Source organism: Muscardinus avellanarius (assembly GCF_963383645.1).
Source record: "Muscardinus avellanarius genome assembly, chromosome: 10".
Taxonomy (NCBI): domain Eukaryota; kingdom Metazoa; phylum Chordata; class Mammalia; order Rodentia; family Gliridae; genus Muscardinus; species Muscardinus avellanarius.
This window is the reverse complement of record NC_137796.1, coordinates 38,521,009-38,540,783: the sequence shown is the minus strand read 5'-3', so window position 1 is coordinate 38,540,783 and position 19,775 is coordinate 38,521,009. Positions and strand designations below refer to the sequence as shown.

Below are 19,775 nucleotides of genomic sequence, written 5' to 3'. Positions count from 1 at the left end.
CATGGGCGCTCTGATGGGGTCTTTGGGATCTAAGGGATAATCAGATCATACTTTGAGAATTGTTGGCCTTCATGAAGATTAGGGTTATTACGGCAGAAATGCAAAAAAAAGCGAACATTCAACTTCTGATTTCCATTTGAGTCTCTAGTGAAAAATTTTAAAAAGGCGTAGAAAGGTTTTACTGTGAGGGGCAAAAGATCTCAGATTTCCCTCAATTTTATTTATATATTCAACAGGATACTGAGAATACGAACATGTTTTACTTTAAATGGCAGGTAGAAAAACTTAAGTGTGAATGTCAAACTTTCTAAAGAGGCAAGTAGGAGTTAGAGAGAAGAACAGAGGAAAGCTAATGCCAAAGTCCTTGACTGTTTCTCTCAGTCTCAATCTTAGCATCCTGCCTGAAGGGGCATAACACTTAGAATATAGAAACTAATGATGTTGAAGAGAAAGCAGACCATAGAAGACCTAGACCCTGCTTCCCACTGGAACTTAGGAAGGAGCTTTTCTTTTAGGATAATAAGTACTGATAAGGGTTCTCCTAAAAACAGAAAAGACAATGTAGAGTGCTCGACCTAGTATTCTCAAACTGTCTTTATTTTTAGATACTCATCTCGCTGTTTTGACAGTCCTGAGGATTCCTTATTCAATAGCATAGGCCTTTTAATTCCTACCTTATTACTGAAGAATTAATTCCTGTTCTTGTTGTTTATACATATATTCTCCTTTATAGACCATGTTGATCAATAAGTCTCTTGACTTTTATGTATAAGTAAAGAACTCAAGATCTCTTGTGGTAAATGTGAAAAGTAACCATTTGAGGGCCAATAGATCTCTAAAGGGTTACTACTGTAGAAGGAAAATGAATCCCATGGCAAAGGATGCTAGATGAAGGAGGTAGAAGTTCAGAGGAATCCATAAAAGACAAATTCAAGACAACAAGTAAGGCATGGTAGGTCATGCTTGTAATACCAGCATTTAGAGGCTGAGACAGGAGGATTGTGGGTTCACGGCCAGCCCTAGCAACTGAGTGAGATCTTGAGCAACTTAGTGAAATCCTGTTTCAAAATAAAAAATAAACCGGGTTTGTAATCCCAACATTTGGGAAGCTAAGACAGGAGGATTGTGTTTGGCAGACAGCTTCAAGTACTTAGTGAGGTTCTTTACAACTCAGTGAGACCCTGTTTTAAAATAAAAAATAGGGCTAGGGGTGTAGTTTGGATGTAGAATGCCCCTGGGTTCCATCCCCATTACTGAATCAATCAATCAATCAATCAATCAATCAATCAATCAATCAAAGGGATGGGGGTATAACTCAGAGATAGAATGCCCTGGGTTTAATTCTCAGTACGAAACAACAATAACAGCAATAAAAGACAGAAGGAAGACAGCCAAGACAGACTACTGGGCTCTACTGAGATAGGTAAAAGATTGGGAATTTCTGTAATGCACCAGCCAACTTCCACACAAATGATAACAGGGCACCTAGTAAACAAAGGCCAGCAATGTAATAGCATAAGGACTTCATAGCAGATATGAAGACCTCTTTCCAATTCCTTGAAAACATGTACGCTTACCAAGTCCTATTTTTTGAGAGAAAGAACGGGGAAAGATATAAAAGAAATAGAAATTTAAGCCAACAAGAATACAGTAAGATCACTGGGCGTGGTGGTGCATGCTTGTAAACCCTGTGCTTGGGAGGCTGAGACAGGAGGATCGTACAGGTTCGAAGCCAGCCTCAGCTACTTAGTGAGGCTCTCAGCAACTTAGTTAGATCCTGTTTCCAAATAAAATATAAAATAGGTCTGGGAGTATAGCCTGGAGGTAGAAAGCCTCTGGGTTCCAACCCCAGTACCACCAAATAAACAAACAAAAAATACCCAGTAAGATCCCAGGCATTGAGATGATTTCTTCTGTGGGCACACATTTGTGAGTATGTGTGTATGTATGTTGCTTGGGATGGAAACTAGGGCTTCACATCCTAAGCAAGTCCTAAACCACTGAGCTACACCCCCAGTCCTGTGATAAATTTAATTCACAAGTTTAAATTCACTTTCATCCATATATACCTAAAACATACAGCCTTCTATTATTTTAGAAAACAAAAAGCTATCTTTCCTATATGTACCTATGTTATAAATTGTTATTTTTAATGCCACCATATATAATAGTCCTTTTAAAGTCAGTCTCCCTTCATTAAACATCACATAGTACTTATTTTAGTGATCAATGATGGGAACTGTTTCTTTAATTTATGGCAAATTTCTAAAAAAAATTGATTAACATGATGTATAAAGGAGAATATGAGTAAATAATAAATGCAGGAATATTTCCTCAATAGCAAGCAGAAATTAGAAGGACAAGTACTGTTGAGTAAGAAATCCTTAGGACTATTAAAACAGTGATGAACATCTAAAGATATAACCAAAATATCAACTTAAAAAATAAAAAATGAAGCCTGGCGTGGTGGCGCATGCTCATAATCCCCGTGTTTGGGAGGCCGAGACAGGAGGATCACACAGGAGTATAGCCTGGAGGTAGACAGCCCCTGGGTTCCACCCCTAGTACCACACAAAAAAATATATATATATAGCTGGGAGTGGTGGCACACATTTGTAATCCCAGCATTTGGGAAACTGACACTAAAGGATTGTGGTTCACAGATAGCCTGAGCTACTTGGTGAGGCCTTCTGCAACTCAGTGAGACCTGTTTCAAAATAAAGAATAAAAAGTAGGTCTGGGGATGTAGCTTGGAGGTAGAATGCTCCTGGGTTCCATCACCAGTACCACAAATAAAAAAGCAGAAATATTAAACCTTAAAAATATTTAAAAACTTGCTATCAGAAATCTTATATACAATTGGCATTTTCCAAGCATAAAAAAAATCATGGGATTACAAATGTGTGCCACCACTCCCAGCTATATATATATTTTTTTAGTGGGAGAGCTTTCTATACCCTAAGGAATGAGTAATAACTCATCACTTTTTTTTTTTTTTTTCTAATTTTAAAATTTGGGCAAAATTTTAGATCAACTGTGTAGGGCCCTATCATCCTAAGATTAGTAGGACTCCTTTGCTATTACATACAAGTTTATAGCTAATATTCATTTATTTCATTCTGCCCCATACTATGGCCACTTCTGTCAGCATCTTCCAGTAAACTTAAATGTTCTTTGAGGGCTAAAAACATTTGTTGTTATCTTTGTATCTCACATAATGAACTACAGAGAGCTTTATATGGAACAGTTAGGTACTTAAATGTTGAAATAATTTCAAAGTCAGATAAATTATTAAATAATATAGTTCTGATCATTGGAGTTTTGATATTTCAGTATATATTTTAAACTTCCTAAATATGACTCCTCAAGGAAAATTTCTTTACATTTTATATAAAATATTACTTACCTTAAAATCACCACTCAAATAAGCAAATGGTTTTGATTTGTTTCACTATAGGATTCTATAAGGCAGATTTTATTGATTAAAGAATACACAAGAGTTCTTGCAACCCCCTGGTTTATGTATCTTCTTAATGAACTAAAACACACAGCACCACAGAGAGAGTATTCTTGACCACTGCTTCTGCCACCCCCGTTCCCCAAGAAGCTTTAAGACTTCAAATATAACTACAAAGAAATATAGAGGATGAAAACAAAGACACATGTTAATACCATCGACCATGCAGGTAATGTGCTTTTTTTCTTTATTATGGGCTCTAGCTCTTGCTTTGATTTTAAAAATTAGAACAATTTAGAAGTGTGGAATACTTTGTATTGTAATTAGATATCTAGATATCTAAATTTATCTGATATTTAAATTTATTGTTAAATTTATCTGATATTTAAATTTATTGTTAAAAGTCTTAGTTTAAAAAAGATCTTGTAGTTATTAATAATAAAGTCCTTATCATGCGATACAGATTGAAGCATTTACAAATGAAATCATATGTTTAGGATTTTGTTCAAAATTATCTGGTTTGGAAGGGACTTGTGAGTGGCCGTATGAATGAAATAAGACTGGCCATATACAGCATTTATAATCTATGAAGCTAGGTGATGTTTAAGTGTGTTCATAACAAAAAGTTGCTTAATGCCCTTTTTTGGTACAAAAGCCAAATATTTTTCTTATCATTAAATTGATAGCATTTATTAGTCCAAGCATTTTGAATGGAAAGAAAGAAAAAAAAAAAAACATCAGGTAACATGCATTTAAATTATCATGATTTCATAAATTTGGAGAATTCAAATTCTGAAGTGGTTAACCAGCAACAAAAATAAACAAACACTTCTTACACTTAGTATTTTTTAATGTTTTCAATATCACAGATTTTCCTATAAGCTTTTAAGAGTTTGGTGTTAACATTCAATTAACTGCAAAATAATAATAATGGTATATAAAAATCTCACAATTCAGTTTAAAACACATATTTTTCACATTTATGTGTAACTCACCTGCTGTAAAATCTTCAGTCAGATCAATAAATGCATGAGAATGTGGAATTCGCATTTTATTATTAGTGGTTAATGCAGGATGCCATGATAAATCTCTGAAATATAAAATAAAAATAATTTTCTTAAGGTAAACATTAAATGACTTATTCTGACAAAATCTCTTCATGTCAATCATTTTGAGTTAATTAATTTTTATTGAGAGATATTTCATATATTTGCTCTTTATTTTTTTTTTTTTTGCAGTACTAGGGATGGAACCCAGGAGCATCCTACCTCCAAGCCACACCTACAGTCCAATATTTTATTCTTTATTTTTAAGCAGAGTCGCACTAAGTTGTGGAGGGCCTAAGTAGCTGAGGATGGCTATGAACCAGTATCTTACCATCTAAGCCTCCCAAATACTGAGATTACAAGGATGTACCTGGTTCAAAATTTGCTTTTAAAGTATTCAGATCTGTTTTTTAATACATTCACAGTACACAACCATTATTCTCTAATTTCAAAAAATTTCTATCACCTCAAAAAGAAACCCCATTAACTTGCTTTTTCTTTCTATTTACTTCCCTATATAAGACATATAGTCATATAAATAGACATATAAATGGATTAATACATGTGGAATTTTGTGTATGGCTTCTCTCTTGAAGAATAATATTTTAGAGTTCAACCATGTTGAAGCATATATCAATACTTCAATTCTTTGTATGTTGGAATATTTCACTGTATGGCTATACATTTTGTATACCTATTCTTTGTTTGACAGACATTAATTGGTTTCTACTTTTTGAGTATATTCTAACAGTGATATAGATGAGTCATAAGATAAGTATATGTTTAACTTTTAAAAGAATTATCAAACTATTTTCCAAAGTGATTTTATCATCTTACTTTCCCACTAGTAAGGAGTTCCAATAGTTGCCTATTTTTGTCATCACTTGTTACTGTTAATTTGTTTTAATACTACCATAACTGAGGGGCTAATTTTTATTTTTCTGACAGTAATGATGTCAAATGTGTTTTCATATGCTTTTTGGAAATTTGTATATATTCTCTGAAAAACTACTCAAATTCTTTGTCCATTTTAAAATTGTATTATTTATTGCTTTAATCTTGATCCATAAATGTGTTAATAGATCTTTATATATTTTGCCAATATTCCTCCTAGTCTCTGGGTTGTCTTTCCACTTTCTTGATAGTAGCCTTTAAAAACAAGTTTTTAATTTTGATGGAATCCAGTCTTTCTTTCCTCCTCCTTTCTCTTCCTCTTCCTCCTCCTCCTCCTCCTCTTCCTCCTTTCTGTCTCTGTCTCTCTGTCTCTCTGATCTCTTATCACTTCTCTCTATTCAACACAAGGGTATTCTACCTCTGAGCTATGTACTAGCCCTATTATTTTTTTATTTTGAAACAGGGTCTCACTAAGTTGCTGAGGCTGGCTTTGAACCTGTCATCCTCCTGTCTCACTCTCCTGAGTACCAGGATTAAAGGCTCAATGAAGGAAACAGTTCAAATAACATTATGACCATATATGATGGTAACATTACCAATCTCATTAATATGTATGGGAAGGGAGGAATGGGAACTGGAATGGGATGTGGAAGGAAATACAAATAATTTGTGATACTTTGCTTTAGAATCTATTTAACCCAATGTGTATTTCAAAGAAATAATTATTATTACTAAACAGTAATAAAGTCAAAATCTTAACATGATTCAGCATAAAAATGCTTCATTTGATTCATATATTTCTTTAACATTTTTAATTCACTGTTAAAACTTTAAAAGTAATCCATAAGATTTAACATTAAAATCTGGATTTCCAGCCGGGCGTGGTGGCGCACACTTGTAATCCCCGCGCTTGGGAGGCAGAGACAGGAGGATCGTGCAGGTTCGAAGCCAGCCGCGTGCGCTGGCTTAGGAGACCCTGTTTCCAAATAAAAATATATAAAAATAGGTCTGGGAGTGTGGCCCAAAGGTAGAAGGGCTTCCAGGAACCCCAGTACCACCACCAAAAAAAAAAAAAAAAAAAAAAAAAAAAAAAATTCTGGATTTCCAGCTTCACTTAAATATCAGAAATTCTGGAAACCAACTAGCCCTTATTAGACAAAGCAAGTGTCTATGGGCAACTGGAGATCCAATGTTTTTTTCTTTTTTCTTTTTTTTTTTTGCGGGTCTAGGGATGGAACCCATGGGCATTCGACTTCCAGGCTATACCCCCTGCCCTATTTTTTATTCTTTATTTTGAAACCAGGTTTCACTGTGTTGCAGAGGGCCTCACTAAGTAGCTGAGGCTGTCCACAAACCAAGATCCTCTGGTCTCAACCTCCCAAATGCTGGGATTACAAAAGTACGCCACCACGCCCAGTTTGAGATCCAATCTTTCTAAACTGCTTCATTTACTTTAGTTTCCTTCTGAATGCCCCCTTTGATACATGAATTTGTAACTCTTGAAAAAAATGTAAATTGTAAGTTTTTCTTGAATACCTAAAATTGATATTAAAATTCTTCACAGTATTTTAAGTTTTATACGTGTTGTTTATGTTTGCTATTTCACATAATAGGTGGTAGCTGACCCTTAAGAGTTAATTTAATTTTTGTGTGTGTGTGTGTGTCTGGGGATGGAACCCAGGGGCATTTGACCTCCAAGCTGTATCTCCTGCCCTTTTCTTTTTTAAATTCTTTATTTTGAAATAGGGTCTCACTAAGTAGCTGAGGCTGTCCAAGAACCGTGATCCTCTGGTCTCAGCCTCCCGAATGTTGGGATTATAAGTGTGCTCCACCACGCCCAGCGAAGAGTTAATTTTAAACAGAATTTACCATTCTGATGTTTACCAAAGGTAGGGGAGAGGGGAAGAGCTAGTGTTTCTTTCATAGTGCATTTTAAGATAGCGGGAAACGGAGTATGTATGTACATACAGCTGACTGTATATAGCAAAATCAAATCACTTAAATTTATAGAAAAAATCAATTTTTCCTATCTTTGAAACTGCTTTTTTACATATAGTTTCAGGAATAAGAAGCAGATACCATATTTTTAGGCAACTGAAATCATATAAACTCTAATCTCACATAAGTTTTCAACTCTTCGTTAAGATTAAAGTCACAAATACAAATTGCTCTGATTACAAATAAAGAGATAGTAAAGGTGAACAGTAGGCAGGTCCAAGCCATATTCAGTGACATTTCTTAACTCTGTAAAAAATTTCAATTATTAGCTTTTGGCTGCAGAAAGTATAATCATATCTAGATGCTCCAATTTGTGAGCATCATCAACCTTAATTTCAAAGAATAACATTTACCAAAGGATACATTTAAACATAATGTTCACACTAACTTGTGGTTGCCTATGGTAACTACTTTTTGAAAGGACTATTAATCCACCTACTTTTCAATGATTAGTTTACATTGAATTATCACTATTTACAAGCCTTAGGTAAAAGAAGATAATAGGAGATAGGTTTGTTAAGAAGAATCTGTATCTAATACAGTTTTTTTTTTTTTTTTCTTGGTGGTACTATGGGTGGAACCCAGAGGCTCTCTACCTCCAGGCTATACTCCCAGACCTATTATATATATTTTTTATTATTATTATTATTATTATTATTATTATTATTTTTTTTTTTTTTTTTTTTTTTTTTGGTGGTACTGGGATTCCTGGAAACCCTTCTACCTCCGGGCTACACTCCCAGACCCATTTTTATATTTTTATTTTGAAACAGGGTCTCTTAAGCCAGCGCAGCTGACTTCAAATCTGCAAGATCCTCCTGTCTCCACCTCCCAAGCACGGGATTACAAGCTTATGCCACTCCCTGGCATCCTAAAAGAATTTTGAAAAACTATGTATCTCCTAATATATTTAAGTCCATTACCAAGTAAATAAATGTTTTCATCTGTTTACATAGCAGCAAAGAAAAGCAAAGAAGGTAATCTTTGCTGAACTTTTAAAAGAAAATGATTACTTTAAAAATGTAACCAAGCTGGGTGCAGTGGTGCATGCCTGTAATCCCAGTACTTGGGAGGTTGAGAAAGAAGAATCCTAGGCTCAAGGACAACCTCAGCAATGTAGAGAGATTCTCAATAACCTAATAAGGCCCTCTTTCAAAAACAAAAACAAGCCTCCTTGTAATCCCAGTACTTAGGAGGCTGAGACAGAAGGATTGTGCGTTTTCAACTAGCCTCAGCTACTTAGGCCCTCTGTAACTTAATGAGACCAAGTTTCAAAAATAAAAATAAAAAATATAGCTAGAGGTAGAATACCCCTGAAATTAATCCTCAATATTAAAAAAAAAAAAAACTACCCAAAGCCAAAATAGAAGACCAAAAAAGGATGGGGGTATAGTTTGGGGGTAGAATGCACATGGGATGGAGATATATATATATATATATATCCAGTGAAATATTTAATCTTTATCCAAATATACACATACCCTAAAAACCAAAAACATAAAGTCAAATTCAAAAATTAGACATATTTTCTTTATATTCTTGAACTTGTACTTCTATTCCCTTTTAAAGAACTTTATCATAATATAAATTGTTTTTATATTTGAAGTCTTTTTAGTGATCAGTCTACTATTATTTTCCAAAAAAGTCTATTAAAAGGTCTAGAAATTAAAATAATTTAAAGTGATCCTATCTATAGATCTTAGTGCTTAAAAAAATCTCAGAGGTTGAATTAATTTTTAACTACCAGTATGCAATTGATGAAAATATAAAACAGAGTTTAACTTTATTAAACCAAAGTTAATATTCATTAGAGATGCATTTTAAAAAGAGGTGAAGGGAACTTTAAGTATCTGTAAAATAATGTTTATTGCTAGAATTATATAGAATTCATCATAAATTCTATCTATACTTTCATTTTATAGATATAAATACTAAGAAATCATCCTTATATAAATATACTAGAAAGTACATTTCTTATAGCAATGATTCTCAATTCTTTATATCTTCTAAAGCCTTAGGTCAAAACCACATAGTTATCTGTCACCAAAAATAATTTCTAGTATTCTATATCAATTAGATTTTCCATTAAACTATTCAAAGTTCAACTGGAAAGTCTGACTTGCAAAAAGATGTATAAACCACTCATTAAAGCCATTTAGTTTGTCAACTTCTAATAAGTCAACCAAATGCATTACTGAGATTAATTAAGTAACTTAGCTAACACACACTTTATTTAGAAGAGTACTTTTTTTTTTTTTTTTTTTTGGTGGTACTGGGGTTCCTGGAAGCCCTTCTACCTCGGGGCTACACTCCCAGACCTATTCCCACATTTTCATTTTGGAAACAGGGTCTTCCAGCCTCCCAAGCGCGGGGATTACAAGCGTGCGCCACCACGCCCGGCAGAAGAGTACCTTTTTAAATCAGGTACACTAAAAAGAAATGTCAGAAACCTTTTCACTGTATGTTTGCCAGTATTATATAGTTTAATAAAAAGTTTGTATATCATTACATATTTTAATTAAACTCTCTGTAAAAATTAACATTAAGAAAGTGTCCTTAATTTTTTATGTGCAATAAGTGAGTTGTTATTATGTTTTCTTAAAAAAAAAAAGCCTTATCTTCTACAGGAGCATGGTGGTGCATGCCTACAATCCCAGTCCTTACTTGGGAGGCAAAGATATAAGAATCAAATATTAGATGCTAGGGTAAGTAATTTAAAAAGGCCCTTAGCAACTTAGTGACTCTGTTTCAAATAAAAGTAAAATAAGGCTGGGGGTATAGCTCAGATGTAGAACACCCCTGGGTTTAATTCTCAGTACCACAATAAATAAATAAATAAATAATTACTTCAAACTGGAAATTGTTAAAACAAGATGAGAGCTGCATTACATGCAAAAATATTATCCCATTCAACCTTTATATGTTTGAAGTTTTCCACAGTAAAAAGTTAAAAGTAAAAACAAATTCAGTACTAGGCATGGTGGAGCACAACTGTAGAAGGATCGAATATTTAAAGTCAACCGTATCAATTTAGCAAGCCCTCAACAATTTAATGAGACCATATTTCCAATTAGGAAACGAAATTGGGCTGGGGGGTAACTCAGGCAGAATGTTCCTGGGTTGAATTCTCAATACCAAAAAATAACAACAACAATAATAAAAACAAATTTAGAGTTGGTGACTCAGCTCATTCAGTTTAAGGAAAAGGCCTGTCCTACAATTCAATTAGAAAAGCCAGATCTTGCTGTCAAATCAATCTTTTTTAAAACTATAAATTTTTTTAAATGTTTTTTTTATTGGTGCACTGTAGTCATATATCTTAATGGAGTATAAGGTAGTAGAGCCATAAATGCACACATCACCCAATTAGCACTTACCCAATTCCCGGCCCATTTCATTCACCCTCCTTCCTTCTCATGTTTGGCTTAGTCATTGACTTTGATATGTTTAAGTACATCATGTTCATTAGGGAATTTCCCTCTTATTTCCTCAAATGCCCCTTAGTTAGGTTGCCTTACATGCTCATCTATTGTTTCTCCCTCTTTGTGTAGAGTTCCAACTATGACTCTTTTTCACCCTAGCTTCGACATATTAGGGATAGCATCCAATTTATTTTTTTGTGAGTGACTAATCTCACTTAGCATAATGTTTTCCAGTTCCATCCATTTCTCTATAAATGATGTAATTATGTTTTTCTTTATGGCTGAGTAAAATCCCACTGTGTATATATTCCATAGTTTTGTAATCCATTCATCTGTTGATGGACATTTTGGCTGGTTCCACGGTTTGGTAACTCTGAATCGTGCAGCTATGAACATAGATATGCATGCATTAGTTTGGCCTTTTCAAGGAGCCTCAAGGTCTCTGGTCTAATTTCCAAGTCTTTGATCCATCTTGAATTGACTTTTGTGCAGGGTGAGGAAGTGGGATTTATGTCTATTTTTCTGCATATTAACCAGTTTTGTCAACACCATTTGTTGCACAGGCTATGTTTTTAGCCCCTTTGTCAAAAATCAATTGGCTGTAAGTGTGGAGATTTGTTTCTGAGCCTTCTATTCTGCTCCACTGGTCTATGTATCTGGTTTTGTGCCAGTACATTGTTGATTTTATTACAATGGCTTTGTAGTATAGTTTAAAGTTAGGTATTGTGATTGTTCCTGCATGGTTTTTGTTACTGAGAACTTTTTGTTTTTGTTACTTTGGCTATTCTGTTTTTTTTGTTGTTCCAAATGAACTTAAGGACTGATTTTTCTATGTCTGTGAGGAATGATCTTCGTAATTTAATGGGCATTGCATTGAATCTGTAGATCAGTTTTGGAAGTATGGCCATTTTGATGGCATTTATTCTGCCTATCCATGAACATGGAAGATCTTTCCATTTTCTAAGCTCTTCAATTTCTTTTTTCAATGTCTTATAATTTTCTTTCTAGAGGTCTTTTACCTCCTTGGTTAAGTTTATTCCTAAGTATTTAATTTTTTTGGAAAATCCTGAGTGTAAGTGTTTTCTGAATTTCTTTTTCAGTGGATTTATGGTTAGTGTACAGAAAAGCATCTGATTTTTTTTTTTTTTTTTTTGGGTGGTATTGGAGTTCCTGGAAGCCCTTCTACCTCGGGGCTACACTCCCAGACCTATTTTTACATTTTCATTTTGGAAACAGGGTCTCCTAAGTCAGCGCGCACGGCTGGCTTCGAACCTGCGCGATCCTCCTGTCTCTGCCTCCCAAGCGCGGGGATTACAAGCATGCGCCACCACGCCCGGCTGAAAAGCATCTGATTTTTTAAGATTGATTTTTTAAAAAATCTAGACACAGTGCTGAATTTATGAGTTCTATAAACATTTAGTTGAGTTTCTTGGGTCTTCTAAGTATAGTATTGTATCATCTGCAAATAGTGAAAGTTTGAGTTCTTTTCCTACTTGTACTTCTTTGATTTCCTTCTCTTGCCTTAGTGCTCTGGCTAGTCTCAAGTACTATACTGAAGAGAAGTTCTGATAATGGACATCCTTGTCTTGTTCCTGTTTTTAGGTGGAATTCTGGCAATTTTTCCCATTTAATATGATATTAGCTGTGGTCTTATTGTAGATTCCTTTTATGATGTTGAGGTATGTTCTTTCTCATCCAATTCTCTGCAATGCATTTACCATAAATAAATGTTGTATTTTGTCAAATATTTTTTCAGCATCTATTGAAATAATCATGTGATTTTTAACTTTGGTTCTTTTTATATGATAAATTACATGGATTGTTTTTCATATGTTGAACCAGCCTTGCATTCCTGGGATGAACCGTACTCAGTCATAGTGTATAATTTTTTGATGTGGTTTTGAATGCATGTTGCTAGTATTTTATTTAGCAGTTCTGCATCCAAGTTCAACAAGGATACAGGACTGTAGTTTTCCTTCCTTGAGCTGTCTTTATTTGATTTTGTTTTTAATGTTTTGTTGGCTTCATAGAAAATATTTGGGAGAGTCCCATCTTTCTAATTCATGAAATAGGTTGAGGAGTATTGGGATTAGCTCTTCTAAAGATTTTATACAATTCACTTGGGAAACTATCTTTATTGCTGTTTCAATCTCTTTGATTGCTATACTCCTGGTTGGTTTAAAGTTTCTGTATCTTCTTAACTCAGATTAAGCAGGTTGTATTAATCTAGGTAGGTGTCAATTTCTCTGGACTGTCTATTTTGTTGAAGTATAGTTTCTCAAAGTAGTTTCTGATAATTCTCTGGATTTCTATGCTGGCGATATCTCCTTTTTCTTCCCTTCGCAATTTAGGTTTTTTTTTTTTTTAAGTTTGCCAGTGGTTTATCTATTTTTTTATTTTTTGAGAAAACAGCTTTTGGTTTTGTTGATTTACTGTAATTTTTTATTCTCTATCTCATTGATTTCTGCTCTAATTTTAATAATTTCTTGTCCTCTACTGGCTTTGGGGTTAGACTGTTCCTGTTTTTCAAGGGCTTTGAGGAGTGTCATTAGGTTAATTATTTGGTGATTTTCTGTTCTTTTTATGTGGGCAATCAGTGTTATAAATTATCCTCTTAATACTGCCTTTAAATTGTCCCATAGGTTTTGATTTGTTGTATCTGTATTTTTTTTTTCTAGAAATTTCTTGATTTTACGCCTTACTTCTTCTGTAACCCATTCTTCATTCAGCAGTGTGGTATACAGTCTCCACATGTTTATATGGTTTCTTTAGATCCTCTTATAGTTGATTTGTACTTTCATTCTATTATGGTCTGAAAAGACACAGGGAAGTATGTCACTTTTTTTGAATTTACTAGTTCTGTGAGTAGCTTACAAAATGTAACCTCTGCTGTAGTTGGGTGCAATATTCTATATGTATATAAAAGGTCCATTTGATTGATGGTGTTCTTTAGATCTGAAGCATCTTTACTGATCTTTTGTCTAGAAGATCAGTCTAATGGTGTGAGAGGGGTGTTGAAGTCTACTAGTATTATTGTATTGGGATCGATCTGTGACTTAACGTCACAAAGAGTTTGTTTTATGAAAGTAGCTGCACCCATGTTTGTGTCATAAATGTTGACTATCATTATTTCCTCTTGCTGGATTATTCTTTTTATCAATAAAAATGACCTTCTTTGTCTCTTCTAATAAGCTTGGGCTTGAAGTCTAACTTGTCTGCTATCATAGTTGCTACTCCTACTTGTCTTTCAATTCCATTGGCATGGATTAGTTTACCTTTAGTTTGTTACTCTCTTTACTTGTGTGTTTCTTGTAGGCAGCAGATAGAGAGAGTCTAGTTTGTAATCCATTTTGCCACCTTCTGTCTATTTATTGAGGAGTTGAGGCCATTTATGTTCAATATGATTATTGAGATGATTTAATTCCTAACATTTTGAGGTTTAACTTTTGTTTGAGGTAGTGTTTGTTCTTCTTTGCTTAGGTGTTTGCTTGATGGAAATTTTTGCTTTTCTGGTCTGGAATGTATTATTTATTTCTTCTTGCAGTTAATTTCTTTGAGTATTTTCTCTATTTCTGGTTTGGAAGACACAAATTCTTTTAGCTTCTGTTAGTCATGAAAGATTTTTATTTTCCCATCTAATTTAAGAGATAGCTTTGCTGGGTAGGAAAATTTTGGCTGCAAGTTGTTTTTGTTCAGTTTGGAATATGTTGCCCCAGGCCCTGCTGGCTTTCATGACTTGGTTTGGAAATCCTGGAATGATTCTAATTGGCTTGCCTATGAATGTCACTTGGCCTTTTTTTGTTGTTGTTGCATTTAAAGATTCTCTCCTTGGCTTCTACATTGGTCAGTTTAACTATTATGTGGCATAGGGCACTTTTTCTATGATTTTCTCTAAAGGAGGTGTCAAATCAAACTTCTAATAAAAGTTTTTTCTCACAGGAATAAATTTCATTTTTCTAAATCAAATAAATATGTTAATATGTGTTCTGAGGAATACTATAAAATGGTTGAGAAATTATAGAATATATTTTGTAGGACAGGTTACTAAAAGCAGTCAAGATGAAAACAATGCAATTCTATTAGAGATTAGTTTATTTTTATTAATTATATTATAAAAACAACACAATAAAGTAGTATGTTATTTATTGTTAATTATACCATTGAAATGTATAGTACAGCTATAATAATTTGTTGTAAGAAATAAAGTCCTTCATAAGGTTCTGTGTATAATAAACTCTTAGATATGATTTATGAAGTAAAGTGATCAAGTATAAAAATCACAAATCACACCAATTTTTCATTTCATTAAATAAACACAACAAACTTTTCTTATTAATGGAAAAAGGTATAAACTGCAAAAAAAATTATTTGCATCAAGAACTAGCACGTAACTTACTTCTTATTAATAGGACATAGTAAACAGTAAACAAAATATCATGTAGGATAAAAAGATTTTTTACTTCAAATGGTATTTTCATGATAATATTTTTATTATTACATTATAGAAAACACTTAAGAAATATGAACAAAATTATGTAAAAGTTTTTTCCATGAATATGATAGTCCTATAGCAAATTCCAATTACATCTGCAACAATCACTATAATCATCCAAAATTATTTTGTAATAAAATGTATATATCTACTTAATAACGTGTCCTAAGAATAACGTAATAAAAGTAGTTGAAAAGTCTACTACTTGAAATTGGTGTTTTTTTAATGGATGCTGTATGCTCTGCCCTGCCCAGGCTCTCTCTCACAAACAAGAGATTGTCAAGTGAGATAAAAGAGGCAAGTCATTAAAACAAAGACTAATCATTACTCTTACAACTGTACTCTAGCACATCTGAATTTAGAATATTTCAATGTTAACCAAAATGTCTGCTTTTGTGACCAAACTTCATGCTAAGAGCAACAGAAAGAAAAACTAGACATTCTGTAGTTTAGAATATCTTGATTAATCAAAGAAGATTTCTCCTGTGTTTGGTGCCTGGGGGCTTTTACCTCCAGGAAATGAATCATTAGTAAGATTTAGGAAGGGTAAGGATATGGCATTGTCATATGAAAGAGAAGAATGAAAACAGATATATTGAGTAGCACCTTAGTTTTAAGTGAAAATACTTAAAAAATCTGAGGATTCAGAAGGTGATTTCCTTAAAATGATCTGTGCTTGCATATTCCTTTGCAAGTCTTATACTAAAGTATTTATACTATATACATGAAGCCTACTATATTGTATTTATAAAGATGGCCCAAATTATTTCCCAAATTGCATTTCAATTTTTCCATGCTTACATCAAGATGTAGAACCTATATTCTGCTAACCGCACCAAATCTTAATCTTCTGATCTAGTTTGGCCAATAGAATATAACAAAAGTGGTGCTATTTTACTTTTAGGAATGAGCCTTAAGAATGAGCCTAATTCTAGGTTCTGCCTAGAATTCTGAGAATATTCCTTCTAAGCAAACAGCCATTATGTCAGGAAGAGTGTAAACTAGCCATAAATAGAGAGAAGCTTCATGAAGTAGAACCACCAAAAACTCTGACTATAATGATTGAATAAAAATGAAGGCAAAAATTTAGGCTTTAGAATTTGGTGTGTGTGTGTGTGTGTGTGTGTGTGTGTGTGTGTGTGTGTTGTATTGGGGACAGAGCCCAGATGCTTCCTACCTCCAGGCTATACCCTCAGACTTATTTTATTTCTTATTTGGAAAGAGGGTCTCATTAAGTTGCTGAGGCTAGTTTAGAACCTGTAAACCTCCTGTCTCAGCCTCCCAAGTACTGAGACTATAAACATGCACAAACATGCCTGGCTACCATTTTTTTAAGAAAATACATTGTGTCCTTGTGGTGGTGGCTACTAAAATTTTATTTAAATTTAAATAAAATAAAATTAAATTTTATTTCATGGTACAGGGGATTGAACCCAGAGGCATTCTATCTCCAAGATACACCCCAGTGAGATCTTATTTTTTATTTTATTTCTATTTTATTTTATGGTCAGGGTCTCACTAGGTTGCTGAGAGCCTAAGTTGCTGAGAATGGCTTTGAGTCCACAATCTTCCTGTCTCAGCCTCCCAAGTTCTGGGATTGATCATAAGCATATGCCATTATGCCCCTACATAATTTTTTATTAACCTTTAGCCACTGTTACACACACAAGCTGGTAAGGAAAAAATATATAAAGAAAATTTATGAAATGTGCCAATTCTTCATAGAGTTACTCAGTAACTTTTATTTTTAAAAAAAGGATGCTTGAGATTATCTTGCTTCTCTTCCTTCCTCCTCTGACTGGTAGCTTCAGAGCATAATCAAAGCATGCAATTCTATGGTACCTCCTCTAGAGGGGTGGAATGTGGAAAAAGGTATATGGGAGAAGAGTAGAAAAAGAAGAATCACTGGAGAGCAAACTTACCCTGCTAAATTCCTGATGAATTATTCATGGTGTCTGGGCTGAAGTAGAACTTAAAGGGCCAGATACATATTAAGAACTTGTGGGACCTAATTAGAACTTGTGGGATCAGTAACATATTAAGGACCTCTTGACAGTTATATTTTATGCTCAGGAGAAATATGTGGAGATTTCCTACAGCTAAATCCTTTCTCTTTCCAATATTTCTACCTCCATAGGGTATTTAACTGCACAGCTATGACTCCAGAGCAAGCAGAAAAAGAAAATGGAGTTTGTAAACAGCATGTGGGACTAGATGTGGTGGCGCATGCTTGTAATTCCCATGCTTAGGAGGCTGAGACAGGAGGATCACACAAGTTCGAAGCCAGCCTCAGCTACTTAGTGAGGCTTGCAGCAACTTACTGAGACCCTGTTTCCAAATAAAATATTAAAAAAAAATAGGTCTGGCAGTATATCCTGGAGGTAGAAAACCTCTGGATTCCATCCCCAGTACTACCAAAAAAAGAAGAAGAAGAAAAAAAAGCATGTGGGGAAAAAAAAGAAGAAGAAAATGAAAATAATTCTTTAGAGTTGAAGTAATACCTCCAGTGAGGAATACTGTGGAACTCATTCTAGGAATGGAATTAAATATTTATCTCCAGATTGTAAAAAAAAAAAAAAAAAAAAAAAAAAAAAAAATCAAGTATTTGAAGGACATACTTAAAAAAATGTAATAGGAAACTAATAAAAGAGGATTTAACTTATGTTTAAATAAATTATAAATGATTGTGTTGCATTTTATTGTACTTTGAAATTGTTTTGCTTTATTTCCTTGTTGATACAGGGTCTAGATTTAGATATGTTGCCTAGCCTTGCTTCAAATGAACTTCTTGCCTGTGTATCCTGAGTTAAAATTGTATATATACCAATCTTACTCAAAGATTGTTGTATACATGGCTTTTAGATCTATAGTAGTTTTTTTTTTTTTTTTTTTTGGTGGTACCGGGGATGGAACCCAGGGGCCTTCTACCTCCATGCTACACTCCCAGACCTATTTTATATTTTTTATTTGGAAACAGGGTTTCTTAAGCAAGCGGAAGCTGGCTTCAAATCTGCACTATCCTCCTGTCTCAGCCTCCCAAGCGCGGGGATTACAAGCATGTGCCACCAAGCCCGGCTAGATCTATACTAGTTTTAAAATTGACTTTTTTTCAATATGCAAAGGATAAGGAAAGAAATAATAAAATGGTTTCCTTGCAAAGAAGGAAACAAGATTTTAAGATATGCTATAGGTATAGGATGATTTTAAGATACTGTTTTAAAAATAATCATGAATGTTAGTATCAAATTTCTTTGTATAGAAATAAATTATGCTTTTCTAAAAGGAAACTGGTTATCTCTTTCTGAATAATTACTACAAATATAAATCTAAAATAAAGATTTTGCTGGGCATGGTGGCACATGCTTGCAGTCCCAGCATTTGAGAGGCTAAGACAGGAGAATCACGGTTCTAGGACAGCCTCAGGCTCTTAGGCACTTTGCAACTCAGTGAGATCCTGTTTCAAAATGAAGAATCAAAAATAGGGCTTAGGGTGGAGTTAAGAAGTAGAATGTCCCTGCATTCCATCACTAGTACCACAAAAAAATAAAAAGTAAAATAAATAAAGATTTAAATAAAAGCAAGGTGAATAAATTTTGAATATATAATCTTAAGCCATTAATTTAGAATCAAACAAAATTTTAATGGAATATCAATCAGAATCTAAAACAGAGCAGTATGGTTTGGATTTTAAAGTGCCCTAAAGGCTGTGTTGAAGGCTTATTCACCAGCCTGTACAACTATTGAGAGGTGGTAAAACCTTGAGGAGGTGGAAGCTAGTGGAAGAAGTTAGGTTATTGGTGGGGGTATCCATGAATAGCATATTGAGACCCCGACCTCTTTCCCCGACTCTGATTCCTGGCCTACTAGGAGGTAAACAGGCTTCTGCCTTAAGCTCCCCACCATGATGTTTTGCCTTATCACAGGCCCTTAAACAATAAAGCCAACTGACCATAGATTGACCCTCATGAACTGTAAGTCAAAATAAATTTTTCTTTCTTTTGATTATCACAAGTATTTTGTCATAGCAATTGAAAACTAACCAACATATGACTATGAATTTTTCTAATTTTAGTACCATATTGATGCTTAACTCAACAAGGACACATTCAACTTTCTATTATCTGAATCATGATAATTGTTAGTGGATAGTCATCCTAACAATGCTATTCAATGCTGTTGACAGCTTTTTTTTCCTTTTTGTGCATGGGATTGAACCTGGATCTTTGTGCATGCTAAACACTTATTTTACCGCTAAGCTGCGCTTCCAGTCCTGAGAGAAATTCTTTTCATTGAATTCACATAACTTTATTCTTTAACTTGGCATCAGGACCAATCTTGGATTCAAGCTTAAAGTAAGTTTAGTAAGGTTATTTAGTCTGTGATTGAAGTTTAAATAAAAGCTATGAAATAATAGTATTATTCCAGTATATTGATATACCAGAAATTAATTTATAAAAAGTACAAGA

General features: G+C 33.9%; 1 protein-coding gene across 1 annotated transcript in view; it reads right to left on the bottom strand.

Annotated features, from left to right (window-relative positions):
• Window positions 1-19,775, bottom strand: part of ITFG1 (integrin alpha FG-GAP repeat containing 1) — a gene marked incomplete at its 3' end in the record, with an annotated part of 248,608 nt that overhangs the window by 218,403 nt on the left and 10,430 nt on the right. The window contains exon 6 of the mRNA XM_080703290.1: window positions 4,453-4,547. Coding sequence (XP_080559416.1) covers window positions 4,453-4,547 — 95 coding nt within the window. The remainder of the gene's footprint in view (window positions 1-4,452; window positions 4,548-19,775) is intronic.